The 20,803-nt window shown below is 42.4% G+C and overlaps 1 protein-coding gene across 2 annotated transcripts in view; it reads left to right on the top strand.

The window, feature by feature from the left end:
- LOC142487112 (serpin B13-like) overlaps positions 1 to 20,803 on the top strand; it is a 170,498-nt gene that overhangs the window by 22,483 nt on the left and 127,212 nt on the right. For both annotated transcript variants that reach the window (XM_075585836.1, XM_075585835.1), the window contains 5 exons: positions 625 to 732; positions 4,488 to 4,637; positions 5,464 to 5,581; positions 7,417 to 7,559; positions 10,799 to 10,954. In XM_075585836.1, the coding sequence (XP_075441951.1) occupies positions 625 to 732; positions 4,488 to 4,637; positions 5,464 to 5,581; positions 7,417 to 7,559; positions 10,799 to 10,954 (675 nt within the window). The remainder of the gene's footprint in view (positions 1 to 624; positions 733 to 4,487; positions 4,638 to 5,463; positions 5,582 to 7,416; positions 7,560 to 10,798; positions 10,955 to 20,803) is intronic.

Here is a 20,803-nt window from a genome sequence, read left to right as displayed (position 1 = left end):
GCACTGACGCATTCAAGTGACACAACGGTCTATCTCACCATCAACTTCATGGTATTTGGGCTTGTACATGTGATGCACTCTTAGGCTTTGTCCCCGCTGGCGCTGAGCGTGCTCATGCTTGGAGAGCTCTCCAAGCATGAGCGCCAGGTGTCCTTTAAATTTTCGCAAGCCCTCGTCGGGGGGACGGGGGTCGTTGCAGGGGAAGCTGAGCACGCTAGAAAGTTGAAATAATTTGTTTACTTAAGCGCCGAGCGCCGGTGAGCTTGTTTTCCCGCACATACGCGCATTGTGTGAGCGGGGGACTTGCATATATATATATATATATATATATATATATATATATATATATATATGCAAGTTACCTCGCCAAGCGCCCCCCGCTCAGCAAGCTCAGTGCTAGCAGGGACGCAGCCTTACTCCTTAGCATAAAGTAGTATACTGCTTTGCTTTTCTGAATAAATACACAAGAGCTAGTTACTGTACCTCTGTGAGTTCACAACAATCACCAAATTACAGAATGGCCAACAACTATAATAGCTACAGTACGAATATGTAAATTCAAATAATGTTTTTAGTAGAACTTTTGATTCATGTGACCCAAAAATATCTTGAAACATATTACAGGTGCTTCATCTTCCTCAACTTAAAGGAGCAGCCAGCTCTTCAACTAGAGGCAATGCGAAAAGAAGAAAATATGGCAAACTATCTGTAAAGGAAGCTCAGAAAAAAAAGGTAATATCAGAATTGTTAAACACTGCTTATTATATGGACTAAAAGTCACAGACAAATTCTGCTAAATACATACTGTACAAAAGTTATGATGTTGGTAATGTAGTAAAAATAGGCTGCTTCTAAATATTTCCTCAATAATAATAATAATAATAATAATAATAATAATTGTTTGTTCTTGTATAGTGCTGCTAGTTTTATGTAGCGCTTTACAGAGACATTTTGCAGACACACTCCATGCTCTGTAGAGCTTACAATCTATGTTTTTTGGGGCCCGAGGCACAGGAAGATAAAGTGACTTGCCCAAGGTCACAAGGAGCCTGTAAGAGATGTGTACAGAGGTTCATATAATGGAGACCGATTAGGGTGAAATTATATCTTTGCTTTATTGAGCCTATTTCTTTATCCAGGCAAAACATACAAAAACAACAAAATAGCAAACCCCTATCCCTTTGTAAGTACTTTCCCAGATACTATCTGCAGGAGTGGAGGGATATTTCCATTACCAGCCTATCACCCCAAAGTCTCAAAAGGTACATTAAGTAGATGGCCCTCCATGTCAATCCCTGGCAGGTTCCTGGTGTGAGCAAATGCCCATAAAGATATCTTTGAGTTCTTCCTGGGATAGTAATGCTAACTTCCAAAAGTAGGAAGAATAGCAAGTAGCCCCTCCTTGATGGCAGTGCAAAGCAGTGCAAAGTCCTAGTCTAAATAGACTACAAGTGATTTTATTATACCATTAAAACACTAAAAAGTATACTACATAAAAAAATATACATATATAAAGAAAAATATAGAAAAAGTACAGCCCGTCTGTAGGATATTGATCGTGGTTCTTGTGGTACGCAGCTAACTGGCTCCGCGTCTGGGTATAGTGCTGCTTTCCCTCAGATCCACTCCTTGACGGTGGCTGTGTTAGCAATTTTGGACTTATGTAGTGTACTTTTTAGTGTTTTAATGGTATAATAAAATCACTGGGTACAAAAAATAAAATGCCTAAAGGCAAAAAAAGGAAGTAAGTGTGGTGGTGCAAAAGAGGGGCAACGTTTCGGGACTGACTACCCCTTCCTCGGGCTGTTCACACAGAACCTTAAAAAATGAACTTGTGGTACTTCCCTTCATGCCATACCACAAAATATCTCCCTCCCGTCTAAATGGATTATTGAACACAACACAAATAAGAAAAAATCATGTTCGAATAGACAGGGAAATCTAAAGAGAGGTACACCTATTGAAAATGGATGTGTCCACTTAAGTTTAAACTGCTGCTGCAAGTAATCTAATTGACACCTTACAGATGTTAATGGGAGAATTAACATATGTAAGGTATCAATTGGATTACTAGCAGCAGCAGTTGCCCCTCTTTTGCTCCACCACACTTGCTCCCTTTTTTTGCCGTCAGACAGTTTATTGTTTGTATCCAATTTCAGTTTATTCTCAAGAGTGCTGGGAACATTACCTTTGTTGTCCAAATAAGTTATGGTACTCTTAAAGATGGTTGCATATTTTTCTTAATCTTTCTATTGGATATTGGTAATGTGATGTTAAATCTTGATCCTCATCTCTCCAGGTCTTAAAATGTCTCTCAGCTAAGTCTGCTGGTTATTTATCCAGACAAATTACCCAGTCAGCCATCTTAACTTTAAGTGTTATGTCCTAAAATGGTATTTACATATGTTGTTCTTAACACTGATGTCATATAATATCACCTTATGAACATACAAGGAACTCATGCTTTTAATGAGAAATTATTTCCTCAACTATACCGATGGCTGTCGATTACAGTATAACGCAACTGTCATTTGCTGAGCTTCTTCCCCAATCAACTTAAAACCATCTTATAATCCTTCGTTCTATTCTGATGTTTTAGAATAGGTTACCCACACCTCTTTTACTTAAAATAAGTCACATGTAACTAAATCTAGGAAGATTTGACATTACAGTATACATTCTAAGAGGACCTTCAGAACTCATTCCAGTGTAAAAATAAATTAAACTAATTTCCTTTACTTTGTAAAATATCCTCTCAACAATTGTCCTGCAAACATCATTCATATGCTTGAATTTTAGAGGAAAATATAATTTCTTACAGAAGATATGTAAAACACTCCCCCTATGCACACACATAATATGTAGTGAAACAGTGTCTGCTTGCTTAGAGAAATTCTAGATCAATCAAGGTTGCAAGGGAATACTGCTTTATACAACACGTACCAAATGCAATTAAGGCCAAAGCCAACTACTGTACTGTAAGTAACATTCAGTGGAGTTGCAATAATGATGTGAAAACAGTTCACTATTCATTGGTTCCATTTTCAACAGTTTTTTCAGAATTCAATATGTGTTTCATTACATTCTAAATGTAAGCGATAAACGTAACGTGCAAAGACCACAATAGCAAATATCACAAGACAAAAAAGAGATCAGAGTTCCAAAGACCAGTGCTCTAGAGTACTGGATAGAAGAACATTTGTGGATGAATAAAGTTGTTTGAAGGCAGAAAATAGTTCACATGAATGTGATTTATATGATATGATTGAGCCAATTTCTGCCTCTGAGGACAGCTATGGCTTGTTCTCCCCCTATTCTACAGGCATACAACCTCTAGAGCCTGATATAACATTTGAATCAATTAAATCTTCATCCCAGTGAGTAGGGGTAATATCTCAAGTGTAGTACTCACAATTGATGCAGCCTGTCTTCCGGTGAGTGCTTCCAGCTAGCAAATGTTGAAACATGAATCCAAAAATGAAGAAGAAGGCGGAGCATAGCAAAGAATTGGGCTATGCACAAAAATGGAAAAATAAAAACAATTTATTGGGTGAGTGACATCATGGAGGATGGCATGTGGAGACCTCCAACTCTTTTTGCAAACGCAGCACTTCGTCACACTCTTTGAAAAAGCATTGAGAACGTAAAATGCGTTAGAGGTATCCACATGCCATCCTTCATGCTGTCACCCACCCAATAAATTGTTTTTATTTTTCCCTATTTGTGCATAACCCTATTCTTTGCTGTGCTCTGCATTTTTCTCCATTTTTGGATTTTACAAAGGCAAATACGATGGAATCTGTTATTTATGCTTTATCTGCGGCTGTCATTACAGGATAAGCATTCCTAAACCGATTTTAACGATCAGGAATTATTTATAAATCAGATTCAGAAAATCAAAAAATTTAGACCTGCAAGAATTTTTTATATCAATACTTCTCTAAAACAGAAAAACAGGGGATGATTTTACTTTAAAGGATGTATTCAGTGTAAAAAATATATAGGGCTATAAGTGAGGCATGGGCTTTAAAGCTACAGTTCAATCTTTTTTTTTTTTTATTTATTTTTTTACTTCAATAGTTTCATGTGGGCAATCTCTAATTACCTAAAGAACTGCATAGCTGCCGGTCAATTCGTTCTCCTTCTATTGATCGGCAAAGTTTGGCGACATCTTTAAATATGGGAAATGTAAATCGTTGCTATAGTAACAAGCATGCTTGTTAAAATAGAATACAAGAAAATTCTTACTACAGAACTGATTTATTAAAAAAAAAACACTTGCAGGATAAGCGCAGATGATATCTAATTACAAGTTTTGTGGTTTATGTTTATATTATTCCTTGAAGATTAATGTCTAGAATTTTAACTAATCAGATAGAATTATTTTATTACTTTTTGTTTAACCTATAATCTATTATATAATAGATTATTATATTAAATATTATTTGCATTATAGTTTCTTAATATAATATCTTTTTTTTAAACAGGCATGTCAATGTACCGGTGTACAGGTGCCGGTGGCTGAAGTACATTCCCAGTTCCAGGCTCTACTGTCTAAGTTGACCTCACTTACAAATCAAGCAGAACTTAAAATTGCCAATGGAATGTTTGGTCAAAAAAAATTCAATTTCGAAGATGTAAGTTATGCGAAGTTGTGCATGGAAAGGGAATGCAGGTGGTTATATATCTTACTCATTTTACTTACCTATCCCATTATGAGCCTGATCAATAAGAATGTTGACCTAAAAAGTTTATGGGGAGAGCAGCTATGATGACGTGCAGCATAACCCCTGTCATTAAGGGTGAAGGTGAGATAGGTGAAGTCAAGCAAAATAAGGGAAGAGTTGGTAATGATGGACGCACTTTAAGACTGGTGAGTGGTTATCTTAGAACAACTAGACATTGAAAATAGATTAGAGTGGACAGAGCATCCCTGGGGGATAGCAGGGAACTGTCATTGCGAACAATAGCCAGCCGGATTAGGGGGCTGCAGGTAGTGTATGTAAATTACCTGCGTTTACCATAGGCTTAGTAAAAAGTTAGAATATTCATTTTAGCAACATTAGTTCCACTGTTGGTGTAAAGAGAGCTCTAAACTAGATGAGTGAGAAAGTAGCAAGTCTACATGTCGAGGGTCCCAGGGTTTGTGGGGACTGGTTGTTAGACAGGAAGTGTAGTGGGGTTGCTAGGCCTAGGAGGGGGTAAGGGTAGGCGCACATGTACCTGGGATTTTTCCTCTGGGTGCTTAAGCCTCATCACCCCTCGCTATGTCTTGATTTGACATGAGACTGGGGCTATGCTAAGTTACAATGGGTGGGTGAATCGAGAACCCTTGCTACATATTTTAATATTCCAGGAATACTGGAAAAAGAACCCTCCTAGTTCCTAAAAATATAAATACACACAATAACAAAAAGGTAATTGTTTCTTCATCTCATTTCATTACTTGAATCCTTCATCTAGCAATACTTGAGTTCTGCTCAGCTACTTTATCAGGCAAAGTTAGAGTCTGTGGACTTTGAAAATGCAGCAGAAGAAACAAGACAAAAAATAAACGAATGGGTGGAAAGTCAAACACAAGGTATGCATTAGGCCGGTTGGGACAGCACATTTCTCTTAATTCTTTTATTGTTTTGTTACTATTCGCTGGTATCCCTGCTTATGTAATCACATAAATAGGTTTTAACACATTGATATTAATTAACTTTTAACTTTCATTTATTAATCTATTATACAAGGATGTCGAGAACACTCATCAAATATACTTTCATATGTATAGTAGTTGTGTTTCAATGCTTATTGCATTAATGTAGTACATTACCAGAATTCCCTCCTACTGTCTCTGTACGTTCTCCCTACCTACCAATTAGACTGTAAGCTTCTCGGAGCAGGGACTCTTCTTCCTTAATGTTACTTTTATGCCTGTAGCACTTATTCCCATGACCTGTTATTTATACTATCTGTTATTTATTTGATTACCACATGTATTACTACCGTGAAGCGCTATGTACATTAATGGTGCTATATAAATTAAAATTAAGACATTCAATACATTGTTAATTTATATGGGCATTTACAAAAATAAAATGTAAATGCATATCTTTAGTCAAAATAAGAACTACATTTACAATTAGATTTAACATGATGAAGACGATGTACAGTAGTTATAAGCATAAAAAAAAAAAATGTTGTTGCAAAATTAGAGCACTCAAATTTCATTTTAAATTGCGCTTGTATGTTCGCTAAAGTACTATCCAGAAATCCAAGATCCAAAAATTATTTTTGGGGCTGCACAGAAATGGTCTGGTCTAGGTGTACAGATGTAAATAGTGTCTACTAAAACATTATATTTCTGTGCGCCACAATAAAATAAGTGAGACAAAATTGTCCGCCAAGTTCAACTTGGTGTAAACCTTAAAAAGTCTGTGGGGCCTATGCTAGTAGCCTTCATAAATCATCTTGCTGGGCCGGTAACGCCGCCAGTTTTGTCAGCGTTATTATCACGGTATTCAGAAAGCTCCAAAGAACTGCGGTAGCAAAATGCCCAAAACTGGCGAGGAGCCAGCGATATGATGTTCACCTCTCTCGAAAGGGCTCACCCGTTGATCTACAGCGATCTGGCCCAGCTGCATAGAGAGATGCACAGAGTGAGCCGTCTCTCCCTGTGCATATCTCACCAGCGATCGCAGGCTTTTAATACAAATGTTAATACTAGTGTTCGTGAGCAGGGGGTCTCCGCAGCAGAACCACGTTTATTTCAGGTCCGGGTACCACCTGCTTCCTGAGATACAGGCCCTGTTATGGGGTGCCGGTATCTCCTATGCATTTAAATGTCTTGCATCATGTGACCATGGGATTTAAATGCATAGGATGTACCGGCACCCCATAACGGGGCCTGTATCTCAGGATGCAGGTTCGGCTCCGGAGACCCCCTGCTCACGCACACTAATATTACATTTTTTATTAAAACAGCTTTTTTTTAAATTAAAACAGCTAGCCGCTAAGGCAATGAAGGGGTTCAACCTCAATAGCCTGTTTATTGGGGGTAGAGGCGGTGGGATAAAGTGGGTAGTAGCCCCAGGGTGTGTGGTTAGGCCTGCTTGGAAGTTGTGGGAGGAGTTAGCGCCTTCACTACAATAGCGGTGGGAACTGCTATGGTAATGAAGGAGTTAACCAGTCCCGCTACCCTCCCAGTAGGCCTAAACATCCATCCTTGGGGCTACTACCCCCTTCATCCACCAGGATTATGAGGATTTATGATGGTTTCAACTACTTTTTGCACAAAAATATTGACGCACAACAAAATTCTGAATATGATCTTAGGTGTGATCTTAGGTGATGATAGGCCCCTTTTTATAGTTGCACTTCGTACAGTCATTATCATAAAATGATCCATCTAAATTATTTTTTATCAAGGTAAAATCAAGGACATGTTTTCAAAGGATTCAATTGATGCAGCTACTTCATTGATCCTGGTGAATGCAATCTACTTCAAGGGAAAATGGAACAAGCAATTTAGGGAAGAAAAAACCAAAGAAGCTCCTTTCTATGTGAATAAGGTAATTACATTGTAAAAACATGTTACTAAAATTTCACAAGTTCGCCGAACCGGTACTTAATTGTCTTACCTGCATTAGCGGGCGGCGTAACATCGTGACGTCCGTTGTCATGGCAATGTGGCGCCATGTGATGTTGCGCGGCCATTTTGAGCGGCTTTGCAGGGAAATAGAAGCCGGGAGATGCTGCTAGATGCCGCCCGCCGCCCAGGTAAGAACTGGTTGTTAAAATGTTTTAATCCCACCCCTGCGAAGGGTCTGTTTTGAATGTTTTCAGATGAAAATCCCAATTAAAGTCAATGGTGATTTTCGACCGCAAACGGTCCGAACGGTGCTTTACAGTATATTGAATTTATCTTGGCAATATGGCAACCTTATTTTTAAAGATGACGTACAGTATGCAAACGAGCATGTAAATATATGCAAATGAGGATGTCAATGTTTGCAAATAAGAAATGACTGGCTAATTTCTTATTCTCCTGCTATTCACTAAATTAAAAAACCTGACGATATAGGGCTAACACCAAATCATAAGGTGAATTTTTTTCACCTACCCAGGGCCGAACTGGGCCTATCTGCCTATGTATTTACACTACAAGCATACAGTTGGCAAGACATGGCCAACCTAGAATAGGTAATACAAATACATAAAACAAACAATGTGGAATTTATTAAGGTATTTTATATTAATCCCTAAAAAGCCCAAGTGGTCAGCTACTAAAAGCTTCATATTTCCACATATGGATATTATGCTTTGGTAGAAAAGTATGATATCTCTTCCCCCTGCCCAACAATTTCATCATTAGCATGGATTAGTGCAGAGTTAATGTCTATTTGTTTCACGAGCCTTATTTAACGCTGGGTTCATTTCATTTACGGGTACGCAAATGAGAATTAATATTGCAACCCATTTATGAATAATTAATTCTCAGTGAATACAGTGGTAATTCTAAAAACATTTGCCGCAGCAATCCCATTACATATGACAAATTATTTATGTACACTGTACAGTATGTATATATATATATATATATGTATATATATATATATATATATATTATATATATATATATATATATAATATATATATATATATATGTATATATATATATATATATATATATATATATATATAGACTCCTTAGTCTTGCACTCCCTTGAGAAAGGTCCTGTGTCTAGGACCGAAACGTCGGTGATTGTGCCAGCTTTTTCTTCTTAATACACGTTTTTTGATATTCCTGAGTGTGCTGTCTTTTCCTTGCTTTGTGGTCCTGGGATCCTGGATTTACCTGGTAAGGCGTCTATTTATGCATACTTCCTGTATGGGACAAGCACCTATTTTTGCTTTACGTGTGTGCCATCTGCCTATTTTTTTATATATATATATATATATATACAGTTAGGTCCAGAAATAATTGGACACTGATACAAGTTTTGTTATTTCGGCTTTGTACCAAAATAAATTCAAGTTACAGTTAAATAATGAATATGGGCTTAAAGTGCATTCTATCAGCTTTAATTTGAGGGTATTCACATCCAAATTGGAAAAAGGGTTTAGAAAGTACATCTCTTTAATATGTAGACCCCTCTTTTTCAAGGGACCAAAAGTAATTGGACAATTGACTCAAAAGCTTTTTCATGGACAGGTGTAGGCTATTCCTTCGTTATTTCATCATCAATTAAGCAGGGAAAAGGTCTGGAGTTGAGTCCAGGTGTGGCATTCACATTTGGAAGCTCTTGCTGTGAACCCACAACATGCGGTCAAAGGAGCTCTCAATGCAAGTGAAACAGGACATCCTTAGGCTGAAAAAAACAAGAAAATCCATCAGAGAGATAGCAGGAACATTGAGTGGCCAAATCAACAGTTTGGTACATTCTGAGAAAAAAAGAACGCACTGGTGAGCTCTGCAACACAAAAAGGCCTGGACGTCCACGGAAGACAACAGTGGTGGATGATCGTAGGATCTTTTCCATGGTAAAGAAAAACCCCTTCACAACATCCAGCCAATTGAAGAACACTCTCCAGGAGGTAGGTATATCATTATCCAAGTCTACCATAAAGAGGAGATTTCATGAGAGCAAATACAGAGGGTTCACCACAAGGTACAAACATTCATAAGCCTCAAGAATAGAAAGGCCAGATTAGACTTCGCCAAACAATATCTAAAAAAGCCAGCCCAGTTCTGGAACAGCATTCTTTGGACAGATGAAACTAAGATTAACCTGTACCAGAATGATGGGAAGAAAAAAGTATGGAGAAGGCTTGGAACGGCTCATGATCCGAAGCATACCACATCATCTGTAAAACACGATGGAGGCAGTGTGATGGCATGGGCATGCATGGCTTACAAAGGCACTTGGTCACTAGTGTTCATTGATGATGTGACAGAAGACCGAAGCAGACGGATGAATTCGGAAGTGTATAGGGATATATTGTCTGCTCAGATTCAGCGAAGTTGATTGGACGGCGCTTCACTTTACAAATGGACAATGACCCTAAACATACTGTGAAAGCAACCCAGGAGTTTTTTAAGGCAAAGAAGTGGAATATTCTGCAATGGCCGAGTCAAACACCTGATCTGAACCCAATCGAGCATGCATTTCACTTGCTGAAGACAAAACTTAAGGCAGAAAGACCCATGAACAAACAACAACTGAAGACAGCAGCAGTAAAGGCCTGGCAAAGCATCACAAAGGAGGAAACCCAGCGTTCGGTGACGTCCATGCATTCCAGACTTCAAGCAGTCATTTCCTGCAAAGGATTCTCGACAAAGTATTAAAAATGAACATTTTATTTATGATTGTGTTAATTTGTCCAATTACTTTTGAGCCCTACATTTGACACTTGATTTCCCATATAGAAACAAAGTAATGGTCGCATATAAAGTATGTTTAATGAACAATATAAAAATATATTGCATATCCATGGATCCATGCGCCTAATGACCGTCTTCTTCACATCTGTTTAATATACTGTAAAGGGGATAGAATCCCTTAAGACTCTAGCTGCTGGATCAGGAGACCACCATTAAATCCCCAGTAAACTTGGACTTCGAGACTTACTACTCTGGGAATTGTATGTATAGTATATTCACATGGACTTGACTGTTTTGGGACACCACACAGTGATTATATTTTGTGTTCACAATTTAGTGAGCATTTTGAGGATATACTATAATTGTTTGCACCACACTGATTTTTTTTTTCACACTAACAACAAAATCTTCACACTGTATTTTCAGGATGTAGTCAAATCAGTTCAAATGATGAATCAAAATGATACATTTAACTTGGGAGTTATAGAAGAACTAAATGCCCGAATACTTCAGTTACCATACGGAGAGGGTGACCTGAGCATGTTCATACTTCTCACAGATGAAATGACTGGTCTGGAAAAGGTATTTTACTATTTACTGTACAGCCTTAAATACTACATGTTCTTTCAAGCAGGGCAATTTTTGTGGAGAAGCTCAGGGAAACAGAGCTCCAACAACTTATATTTGAGTTCTGCCACCTTTAAAAATAATTGTACTGTAAGCAGGGACTTCTCTTTAAGTGTCAGACTGGGGCATAAAGTGCCCATAGGGGAAAATCAATTATATTATGTACAGGGTAAATAAAGATATATGTATGTTATGTAATACCTCTACCCACGGCCAATAGAAGAGGGGCCACACCAATGTGTTTTACTATCTCCTAAAGTGTATGTGCAGGTGATGCTCAGTGGTTACCTTGTATCTCAGGTTGCTGGAACCTCGTGCAAGCTGGGGTGTTGAGCAATAATAGAACAGGACGCCAGGAACTTTACTTTAACATTATTTGAACAGTCCAATAATACTAATTTAGGGGTGCTCAGCAGCATTCCCGAAAGAGGCACAATTCTTTCCCTTGTGGTCACTTTAAGGCGTTGCACTTGCCTTTGTGAATGTGGACGCTCCCACCTCCACTGGGACCCATTAGCAGGGTGCCCTCAAGTTTGAGGATAATTCTGCTCGCTGGGAGTCAAACTGCGGCTGACGTAGTCTACTGTCGAAAGCCAGCCGGGTACTTCTGGTGCAGGACAGCACCTAGGACGTTGAAGCTCGCATCCACATGAAGGAAGTAGGGCTGCTCGGGATTGGCATATGCAAGAACGGGTGCCTCCGTCAAGCTCTTCTTCAGGCCTACGAACGCCGGTTCACAAGTGGTCGTCCACTTGTCTCCAAACGGTAGTCGCACGGAGGTGACTTTCCGTCCTGTATCCTTGGGCTATATTTTGAGAAGGTTGTTGAGTACCTTTGCTTTGCTGGAATACCCCTCCACAAAGCGGCGATATCCACAAAAGCCTAGGACGGAGCGTAGCTCCATGAGGTTCTCTGGCCAATTCACCATATCTTCGACTTTGGCGGGATCGGTGGCAATTCCATCCGCAAATACTATGTGTCCCACTTAGGTCACTGAAGTGCGGCAGAACCGGCATTTGTTTAACGACAGCTTCAGGCCTTCCTGGCCTAATCGATCTAGCACTTTCAACAGACGTTCTTCATGCTCCTCCAGAGGTTTACCAAAGACGATGATATCTTTCTCGTGACCTCATGAGAGATAGGTCAAAGAGAGGAGGAGGGGTTTTATTTTATATTGCAGACACCTTACAATTTACACTGTTAAATTGCCCTCCAAGTACACCCTCTTTGAAATCCTAATTGGCAGAATCTGCCTCTCCTTTTCTAAACCCATCTTGGTTAATGGCACTACCGCCCCCTAAAGCCCCTCTATAGTCCCTGACTGATATCACCCAGTTTCTTGGCTCCATTTCCTCTCTGAATGAGAAGAGTGAGCTGCTAGTTCTAGGGGATTTCAACTTCAATTGGCTGGACCCTAAAAACCACAAAATCCAGATACAAATCAAGTCACTTATCCTATCTCAACTCATTTCCCAACCCACACGGACAAACCTGAAATCGCACAACCATTCCTTGCCAGACTGGATTCTCTCCTCAAATCCCAGCATAATCCAATCCTCTGGCATCCATCCTGACATTTTCAGTGACCATGCAATAGTATACTGTGTAAGGAAAATTAAACCACCCCAATCAAGCCCTAAAGTTCTCCTCACTAGAACATTTAGAAACTTTAACCCACAACAGTTTCTGAATGACCTTACCCACTTCCCTTGGCACAGAATCTATTTAACTCCCGACCCTGATTCGGCGCTCGACTATTTCCAATCCGAGTTCTTAAAACGCTGTGATACCCATGCTCCACTACGTAGAATAAGGGTACGGTGGTCCCACCTTCCATGGGTTACAACTGACCTTATAGCACTCGACCAGTTCAGGGATGCCTTGTGGAAAAGCTACAAAGTAAATGGCACTACTAAGGATCTTAATCACTACAGATGCCTGCGGAACATGTGCACAAGGCAAACAAGGCATGCAAACGCACAATATTACTCTGACAATCTCCTCCAGAATAAATCAAACCGAGCTAACTTCTAGAAGGTTATCAACAACATATTCCAGCCTTCTAACCATCAACAACCAAGTAATATCACTATCACTTGGATATTACTCTGACAAACCCCACTTACGTTGCAAATGCATTCAATGATTACTTTGTGGGGTGAAGAAAACAGCCTCTAGAGAGGAGAGTGGAGCACAGCGCAGGGACAAACGGCAGGAACCAGCACACCATAGGTTAAAAAACTACTTTATTGGTCATCAAGGGGAGATACCATAAAAAGGAACAACCACCCACTCTGACGCGTTTCGGGCTAAGCCCTTTGTCAAAGAGTACTCTTTGTCCCTGCGCTGTGCTCCACTCTCCTCTCTAGAGGTTGTTTTCTTCTGATCTTCAATCAAGTTGGATGCACGCCTACACGGATTTCCTGCTGGTTACCATCACTTTACAATTCAAAGTGAGTGGATTGTGATATTACCACTGATCTCTGACTGTGTCACCTATATTGTTCAGTGACTTATCTGAGTGTGGTAGGGGAAAAGGGAACCGTCTACCTTTGGTGTTGTGTTCCCCCAATACCCTAGAAATCCCACTTTAAGATTTAAGCCCCAACTGGCAGTCACGTGCTTATGAACTTTATACTAGGTTGACAATAGATGTCAATCCCTTTGGAGCAGTTTTATTTCATCAATTACCAAGGATCAAAAATACAGATATCCGTGGCTTATGGGACTTGTTATACAATATACCTGTGGAATATGTCTGCTGCACCATAATTGGACTTTACGTCCTGTTTCTATATACTTTGTGGGGTGTGCTACTAACTTATTAGTGAAATGCAACACAAACCACAAACATGAATCTCATCCTGGGAGTACCCATATAGTCCCACCCCCTCCCAACACTGCTCACAATTTTCAATTTGTCCCAATATCTGAAGGGTAGATTACACAAGTGCTCCTCAAATTAAAACTAAGCAGCCAATGTAGACCTGACTTACTACAATCTAAGTTCCTAAACTTGGTGCCCCAGCCCTTGCCAAACAAATTGCTTCCATAGTGAACTCTATCCTGTCTGCAGGTCATATCGCTAAGACCTGGAAAACTGCCAGAGTTGTCCCAATCTTCAAAAGTGAGGACAAAAACACTGTCTCAAAAACACTGGCCAATCTCTCTTCTCCCAATACTATCCAAAGTCATGGGAAAATGTGTTCACTCCCAATTAAGCGATTACTATACCAAGGCAAATTTCCCTAGCCAATTCAAATCTGGATTTTGCCCCAAACAGTCCACCGTAACTACCCTGCTAAAAGTTTGCATTGAAATCCAGTGTGGAATGGAACGGGGACAACTCACTGTTGCAATATTCCTAAATTTTGCAAAGGCTTTTGATACTGTTCACCTGTTCACAAAGTTCACCTTTCCTGTCTTGCCTTCAAATACTTTCTGGGCAAGCTACCTATCTATCTGAACAAGCTCCTCACCCTTACCACATGCGGCACTTATCATCTGAGATCTGACTCCAAAAGACTGTTCATGGTCCCAAGGCTCAAAAAAGTATCTGGCCGCTCCTCCTTCTCTTACCCAAAACTGGAACAACCTACAGGAGACTCTCACATCCCCCACCAGTTTAAGTTCTTTCAAAACTAAGGCTGTCTCACATTTTAATCTGGTCTGTAACTGTTACATACGCCTATAATATATACTATCTTTAACTGTTGTTCTCACTAATTCCTCTTTGCATTCAACAGCAGCTGTGCGGGCTATCACTGCAACCTAGCCTTGTACTCAGTCATTGGAGCAGTGCCCTTACACCCTCCTCCTGGGATTGGCCCACTGGCATTTAAATACTGCATTCCCACAAGCCCTCTCTGCCGAGCATAATCCTTCTTGGATGTTACCTGTGTTTTTCCGCAAGCCTCCAGGCTTGTTATCTCTCGTTACTAATCTCTGTTGATTATTGTTCCAGTTTGTTGTTCTCGTTCCTGTTTCCTCGTAGCCTGCAGCTCCTTCGCTGAGGCCTGTGTTCCTGGTTCCCAGAGGCCTGTGTCGCCTGCCTGGACTTGGCAACCTGCAGTATACACCACTTGCTGAGGTTGCTGTTTTGACCCCGTGGCCTGCTGCTCTTTCTCCCTTCGCAGAGGCCAGCTTGAACTCTTGCACTGAAGCCCTGGTTTACCGGTGCTGCCTGGCGGTGTGCCCACTCTGGCCTGTCTTCCCTCTCCTAGACCGGCACCATGGGCTGTGGATGCAACTCGTGCAAACCCCGTTCCCGACCTGCAGCGATTACGCTGAAGCAGGAGGACCTGCTTGATTCCCTGTTGCCGACTCCCTACTTGGACTACGACTACCCGGACATCTCCTATTCAGACTCTGGCTCATCTGACGACTACGCTGTTCTCTCCAGTCCTGAACCCGGCCTGTTTGACTATGAACTTCGCACTCCGGACCAGTCTGCAGGGTCCAAGGTCGGTATGCTCGGTCCCACAAAACCGGACGGCGCCGTGGCGGGGGTTGGTAAATGTGTAACTGAACCTATGTCCCAGGCTGTGGACAAGTCCCTGTTTGGAAAACCATACCTGTTTGAGAGACTGCCTCCACCTGAAACTGCGGGCATGTGTGCAGGTTTAACCCTCCCAGAAAGTCTGATTCGTAATGAACTCCTTACTAAAGCTCAGCGCCTTAGAGAGATGAAACAGCTCCTGGTTCCCCAACTGTACCCTTCTACTTCCACTATAGACTGAGAGAGAGTGGATCTTAGGGTACTGGCCCAGACTCGTGATGCGTTTCATACGCTGTGCCTAGATTTCGAACACTCCATTATTCTACGGGACCCTCTCCTCACTACCTACGCACATTCTAATTACACCCATTTTCCCTCAAGCCCTTTTGCTGGACCCTTGGGCTATCCTGAGGAGTGGGAAGAACCCCCAACTGTCTTGGTACCTCTACAGCCTAAAGAGGAATTTGCCACGGTCCCTGCTGCTGTCTCCTCCCCCTTTAACACTGACCCACTACCAACTTCTATTCACAAACTCCTTTTTGCCAGTCTTGTTGCTATACCTGTAGGGTTACCACCCTCTCCTAAGAATTGCCAAACCATCTCCCTGTCGCTGTCCGCTAAGGAAGAAGCTGCCATGGTCCCTAATCTTGAGTTAACCTCCCTGGGTTCTGACCCTGAGGTTATTCCTGTCTTAACCCCTGCTAGTCTGTTCCCCACTGTAAATCCCTGCATTCCCCAGGCCAGTGTGTCTCTCCTAGCACCAGAGAATGAACCCCGTTTGCCCTCTCTTTCAAACCCAGAATTTCTAAGCTCTGTTCCCGAGGTTATTTCTGTTTTAACCCCTGCTAGTCTGCTCTGTGAGGTCCCCATTGTTAACCCTTGTATTCCGCAGACTAATGTTAGGTCCCTAGGGCCAGAGGCTGAACCCCTTATGACCCCACTTTCGGAGGCTAGCTTCTCTTTTTCTGATTCTCAGGCACAGCCTGACTTAACCCTTGAGGTTTTTTCTGTATTAACCACTGTGGGCCAGCCCTATGAGCCTCCTTAGGTTATTCCCTGTTGTTCGCCAGCCAAGGACATGTCCTTGGCTCCAGAGGAGGCTTTTTGACACTCAGGTTCTATCTGCGTTGACCCCTGTAAATCCTTGCTGCCCCCAGGCTAATGCATCCTTTCTAGCACCAGAGAGTGAATCCCCAAATCTGACAGCAGAGGTTGCACTGAATGACCCCCCTAAGGTTGCGGAGTCTACGGCTATTCATTGCTATAATCCCCCTGGTTCAGCTCAAGTTTCCGCTGCCGTGCCCCCTGAAACTTCTGCTAAAATACTGGTTCCAGTTAAAGGTATTCAGGAACCATTTTTTTCCCTAAGCCTGTTCGCAGGATTCCTACTCCCAGGTATTTCGCTGAGCCAGTCTGTCACTCAGAGAGCTGAGATCCCTGCTTCAGCGCGTAGACCCCTTGTCATGGAATCTGTAGTCGTTTCTGATTTCCCAGACACGCCTTTCCAAGTACCCACTTCAGAGACCAGCACAGTTGTGGTTGCTCCCCCCTTGTACTGTCTGTGTTCTCCTCTTCTCAATCCCTAGGGTTAAAAACGAACAGTGGTCATTATGCCCCTCCTGAGGCTTAAGTTGTTGAGTTCCCAGGAATTTTTCCTGACACACTGCTCCCACTCAAAAGTGATGCTTTTTCATATGTGCTAGCTAGAAGCCAATACACAGTTTCCCCCCTCTCTGAAATTTTCCTTGTCGGTCCCGCTACTCATAGAGGTATAATCCTTTCTTCAGATTCGGAATCTCTTTCCATAGAGGCCGTCCTTGCTTTTGGTCCCCCTGATGCCTCTGCCCAAGCAACCCCTCCAGAGATCAGCTTATCTGTCGCCACCCCCTTAGTACAGTCAGAGACCACCCTGCCTACATTACAAATTCAGGTGTTTAAATCTGAGCTATTTTGTTTTCCTTCCCTTGCTAAACCTCAATCCTTTAGCATTGCATTTAAATGTGCTCCAGCTACCGTTGGGTTATTCAGGGCTAAGATTAAAACTCCTGGGTTAAAGGGTACATTCTCACACATGTCCAGCAAACCTAGAACTTCCGTGATTGATTCTAAGTCACTTACCACTGTATCTGATTTTCTCACTTGTCAAACCCAGACACCAACATCACTGACTAGCAGTTCCATTATCAGAATTTTCGCACTAGTAAACATACCTATTTCTGATTTTGTCATGACAAGTACCCCTGTATTTAGGGCCCTTGCAGTTTTGAATAAAACTATTTTTTCTTCTAAGGTTTCTGCTATTAAGAGTTTCCCCGGTTCCAACTTACTGCTTATTGACTCTCTAACTCCTACCATTACTCCCCCAGTGCCCATCACTGATTCCCAGGCACCAGTTCCTGACACTAGTTCTCCTCCTACCAGTGTCCCCGCAGTGCCAGATGTCCTTGTTACAGATTCTGAGCCTCCAGCTTCAGACACTAGCTCCCCTCCCTCCGCCTCCACTGCACTGCCTCATTCTCAAGTTCCAGATATTAAAGCTCCAGAGCCTATTCCTACTCCCACTCCTATGACAAGTACGATGCCCTTGGAGTTCATTGCAGCACGTAGTTTGCCCCATGCGGTTGTTCAAATCTCTGCAAGGACCTGTATACCTTCCCCGGACTCTGGTGCCATATCTGAAGTAAGCCTTGCTGCGTTCCAAATTCCCGGTGCGGGATGGCAGTTTCTTGTCACTGACCGTTCTGCGGCCCCTGAAGTACCTCAGTATGACTTTAACTATGGGGTTTCTCCACTTGCTGAGGTTGCTGTTTTGACCCCGTGGCCTGCTGCTCTTTCTCCCTTCGCAGAGGCCAGCTTGAACTCTTGCGCTGAAGCCCTGGTTTACCGGTGCTGCCTGGCGGTGTGCCAACTCCGGCCTGTCTTCCCTTTCCTAGACCGGCGCCATGGGCCGTGGATGCCACTCGCACAAAACCCGTTCCTGACCTGCAGCGATTACGCTGAAGCAGGAGGACCAGCTTTATTTCCTTTTGCCAACTCCCTGCTTGGACTACGACTACCCGGACATCTCCTATTCTGACTCTGGATCGTCCAACGACTACGCTGTTCTCTCCAGTCTTGAACCCGGCTTGTTTGACTATGAACTTCGCACTCCGGACCAGTCTGCGCGGTCTAAGATTGGTGATTTCATAACCCAGCCTCAGCCACGCGGTCCGGCCCCGGTTTGTGGCGAGCACAACCGTAACAAGTGGCACTTAGGGTGAAGGTTACCCGGGGAAGGGGTACGTCTACCCTGTTGGGGGTACTGGAGACTGGCACATTAGTCGGCCATCCCCCGGGGAGAGGGGGATAGGAAGACATTGCGGCTTGAGAAGGGGGCTCTGAGGAAAGTCAAGAGGTGAACATTTCCCGGATCTCTATTAACTCAGGATATATGAGCGGGTAGTCTTCAGATGGGAACAAAAGAAAACAAGCGCAGATGCAAATGGCGAAGTAAGTTCAAATCAATTAATATATATTAAAAGGTATGATATCTCCATACATCAGTGAAGACAAAAGTAGGCATATCGTGCACTTAGGTTAACATGTTACCTGGCACCACCAGACGCACAGGAACCGTAGAACCGCAGCAACCGCCATGTCACCAAGATGGGTGAGGTAACGCTGATCGTCCGTCGATTTAGGCCATCACTGGCTGGCTTAGTCTGGCTCTACGAAGTCTGCAAGAACGTCTTTGCACCGTGCCCGCTGGAACCGCCGTCAGGCTCGTCTCTACGGAAAGTCCACGTAGTTTTGCGGCCAATTCGCGACTTGCCGTAAGGCAATCCTTGCCGCAAAGTGGATTGATGATGTCACAGGAAAGTTCGGAGCAAGTCTCTACACCTCAGCAAGGGTATATGGCAGAGATATAACCGTAGGGGCTAGATACTAAATATATCCAATGCACGTTTCATAGCATAAGCTACTTCATCAGGGATAGAATATAAATATAAAATCACAGGATATATACCATATCGCTGCACAGGATAGGTCAATTGAGCCTCAGTATAAACCAATTGGATCTAGGTATGTTAAAACTCACATATGTTTGAATAATGCAGGTCCAAATTAGGACCTTCCAAGGTTGTGTTATATTTATATCACTTAGGTGTATATGGGTTATATTCCCTTATTGCAATATAGGGTTTCTTTGCGCACTTAAAAAATGTTTTTTTAGTCTTCAGACGGGGCCTCTTGGGTATGGAGCGTCTGTGGGGCATCTACCTGGCAGATTTCTTGACCTGCCGTTAGTAATATGGTGTTCCACTGATATGTGGTATCAAATTTGTGTCTTTTAATCCATTCTTTGCCTAGACCGGGGAGTTGTCTTAGGTGATCCAAGATCTCTGTTTGGGACATGAGGGCGGGGACATTTCCCACTGCAACTATGTGGCTGGGGGGTTCTTTGACCCTGAAGGCTCGGGCATGGACTTCCTGTATTGAAGGCACCAGCATGGTGGAGATTTAGATTGACTTAATGTGGACTGCTGAGTAGCGCACCCCAAATCTGAGATCTCAGCAGTGCCTCCAAATGTAGCCCCCTTTCCCCCATGTCTAGGTATGCTGCCATGGTGCTTTACCTGGATGGCTTACAGGAGGCCTGATTCTCCGCTGAAGGGAGCCTGGAGTGACCTACAGTATACACTTACACGTATACAGCGCCTCCACCTGGAAGGAATCCGCATGTAGGGGGATAGCCCCCCTATTTTTGTTAAATAAATCATGACACGGTGTAATATGTCATGTGTTGTTGTTCATCTGAGGTTGTATTTACCTAATTTCAAGACCTGCTAAGGAACAGATGATTGTTATTATGTCCTGATATATAAAACCATAGAATTCAAAAAGGGTGTACTTTCTTTTTCACACAACTATATATATATGTACTATAATTCTAAATTTGATTCCATCTGTTTGTTGTTTGAAGCATCGAAATCTCAGAAACGGCACCGGCACAACAAAACTTTCACTGCACATTCTGCTGCGGATTTGTAGATCAACGCAATTATTTTGAGCTTCTAATGTGATTCACCTCCCAAATTATGGACATTCGAAGTGTCCCTCGGCTGTCCAACAAATTTGATAGATCAGGAGCATGGGGCGGGGGCTGGAGCATGGCTACTAAGGGAGGGGGCGTGTCCTTGCCTGGATCGGGGCTGTGTGTGTATCTGTGTGGGTGTGTGATGTGAGATGTGCGGTGGAGATGTGTCAGCGGGGTGGGAGGGGGGATGTGCCAGCTAGTGGGGGAAGATGTACCAGTGGGGCGGGGG

The sequence above is a fragment of the Ascaphus truei genome, chromosome 2 (assembly GCF_040206685.1).
Source record: "Ascaphus truei isolate aAscTru1 chromosome 2, aAscTru1.hap1, whole genome shotgun sequence".
In the NCBI taxonomy this organism is placed as follows: domain Eukaryota; kingdom Metazoa; phylum Chordata; class Amphibia; order Anura; family Ascaphidae; genus Ascaphus; species Ascaphus truei.
Note: the sequence above shows the minus strand (reverse complement) of the source record. Positions and strands in the feature narration are given on the sequence as shown.